Source organism: Austrofundulus limnaeus, unplaced genomic scaffold, assembly GCF_001266775.1.
Source record: "Austrofundulus limnaeus strain Quisiro unplaced genomic scaffold, Austrofundulus_limnaeus-1.0 Scaffold385, whole genome shotgun sequence".
Classification (NCBI taxonomy): domain Eukaryota; kingdom Metazoa; phylum Chordata; class Actinopteri; order Cyprinodontiformes; family Rivulidae; genus Austrofundulus; species Austrofundulus limnaeus.
Window position 1 is genome coordinate 430,506 of NW_013952787.1, and position 1,825 is coordinate 432,330.

The following is a 1,825-nucleotide window of genomic DNA, read 5'->3' on the forward strand; positions in this document are numbered from 1 at the left end:
ATCAGATACTTTAAGACTTTTACTCAAGTAATATTTTAGAGAAGACTTTAACTTTTACCAAAGTAGTTTAATGATAAGATACTTGTTTACTCAAGTATCACTTTGAGGTACTTTATACAACACGGATTCAGGGCTATGGACTGAGGCCTGCTTTAAATTATAAGGGTCAAAGACCACAAAGAAGAAAATTACTAAAAAATAGAATCAGAACAGAGAATTTAAACCTGCAGTGTGAACATAGTTGAAAACTTACAGTCAAACAAAGTGTTGTGTGAAGTTCTGACCCACTTGGGGGCTTTGTGGCCACATTATGAGGTCAGCTGATGGTTCTGCTTCCATACAAACCTGTAGACGGCACTTGACCAGGTCGAGCGGTACCACTGCAGTGTGTGTGATGCCRCAGCTCAGGATACCACCAAAACCGCACAGGGCATAGTACTTTGAGGAGCCAAACTCGCAGCTGACATCCTCTGTGGTAGAAGGGGAGGGGGGGACAACACACATGCAACATGCAGGGTCACGTGCAACACAGGACACATGTGATCAGAGCAGAGCAACATGATGGAGGAGTCTCAGCCCCTCCATCAGGAGCTCCGACACCAACATTCATCATCACAATGACTGTGACACATCAGGGAGCTCAGTGGTGTTCTGCTGCTCAGGGTGTTCTGCCAAGACATGGTCTCAGTTCTCACTGCAGGACTGAACAGATCATTCTGAGGAACATGAGCAGAACATCAGTGAGGTCCAACACAATGATTATGAAATTAACTGATCCTCAATCAATTAAACGACTGTAAAAATCATTGATTTGTCCCAAACATTAAATTCTGAACCTGAGATCCGGCTCATCGGTTCTGACATGAAGATGCAAGGTGTCCTGTCAGTTCTGCTGACCTGCTCAGACTCCTCTGTTCTGAACTAAATCTGGTTAGAATTGGTCCAATCACACATTATTTCATGCGGTCAGGTTCTGATCACTGCAACGCCTTAGAAATCACAGGAATGAATCAACACCGATGGGAGCGGCAGACGGAACGGGTCAGTGCTGGTTCTGCCATGCATGTCGGTATATCAAACCACAACAACGAACACAATGGAACAAATATGGGTGGAAAAACGAGCGACGTTTAGGTGGGGGGAAAAAAATGGCGGCGGACCAYAAAAAACAGACCTGTAATCTGCATTTGACCAGATCGAGGGGAACCACGGCTGTGTGTGTGGTGCCACAGCTCAGAATCCCACCAAAACCACACAGGACGAAATACTTCTGAGATCCGAACTCACAACTGTCTCCCTCTGAGGAAACAAATGGAGGCTTTCAGATTGGCCCATAATCAGCWGAGAGGGGGAACTTTAGGTCCTTTAATTTCTAGCTGAGGACAAACACTGATTAACATGCATCAGGACAACTGAGAGCTCAGGGAAACGTGGGAGCTCCACAATCTGAACAGAATCTTTAGGACTGAACTACAGTGGGGAGAACAAGTATTTGATACACTGTTGATTTTTCAGGTTTTCCCACTTGCAAAGCTTGTAGAAGACTGTAATTTTTATCATAGGTACTCTTCAACTGTGAGTGATGGAATCTAAAACAAAAATCCAGAAAAATACAATGTATGATTTTTAAATAATTAATTTCCATTTTAGTGTGTGAAATAACTATTTGACACACCAGAAAAATGAAACTTAATATTTGGTACAGAAACCTTTGTTTGCAGTTACAGAGATCAGACATTTCCTGTAGTTCTTGACCAGGTTTGCACACACTGCAGCAGGGATTTTGGCCCACTCCTCCATACAGATCTCCTCCAGAGCCTTCAGG

General features: G+C 43.6%; 1 protein-coding gene across 3 annotated transcripts in view; it reads right to left on the reverse strand.

Annotated features, from left to right (window-relative positions):
- Window positions 1-1,825, reverse strand: part of slc25a3a (solute carrier family 25 member 3a) — a 15,005-nt gene that overhangs the window by 10,561 nt on the left and 2,619 nt on the right. For 2 of the 3 annotated variants that reach the window (XM_014023662.1, XM_014023663.1), the window contains exon 3: window positions 346-470. In XM_014023662.1, coding sequence (XP_013879116.1) covers window positions 346-470 — 125 coding nt within the window. Of the gene's footprint in view, window positions 1-345; window positions 471-1,174; window positions 1,300-1,825 lie in introns of all 3 variants that reach the window. The other variant, XM_014023664.1, reaches the window with a different exon arrangement.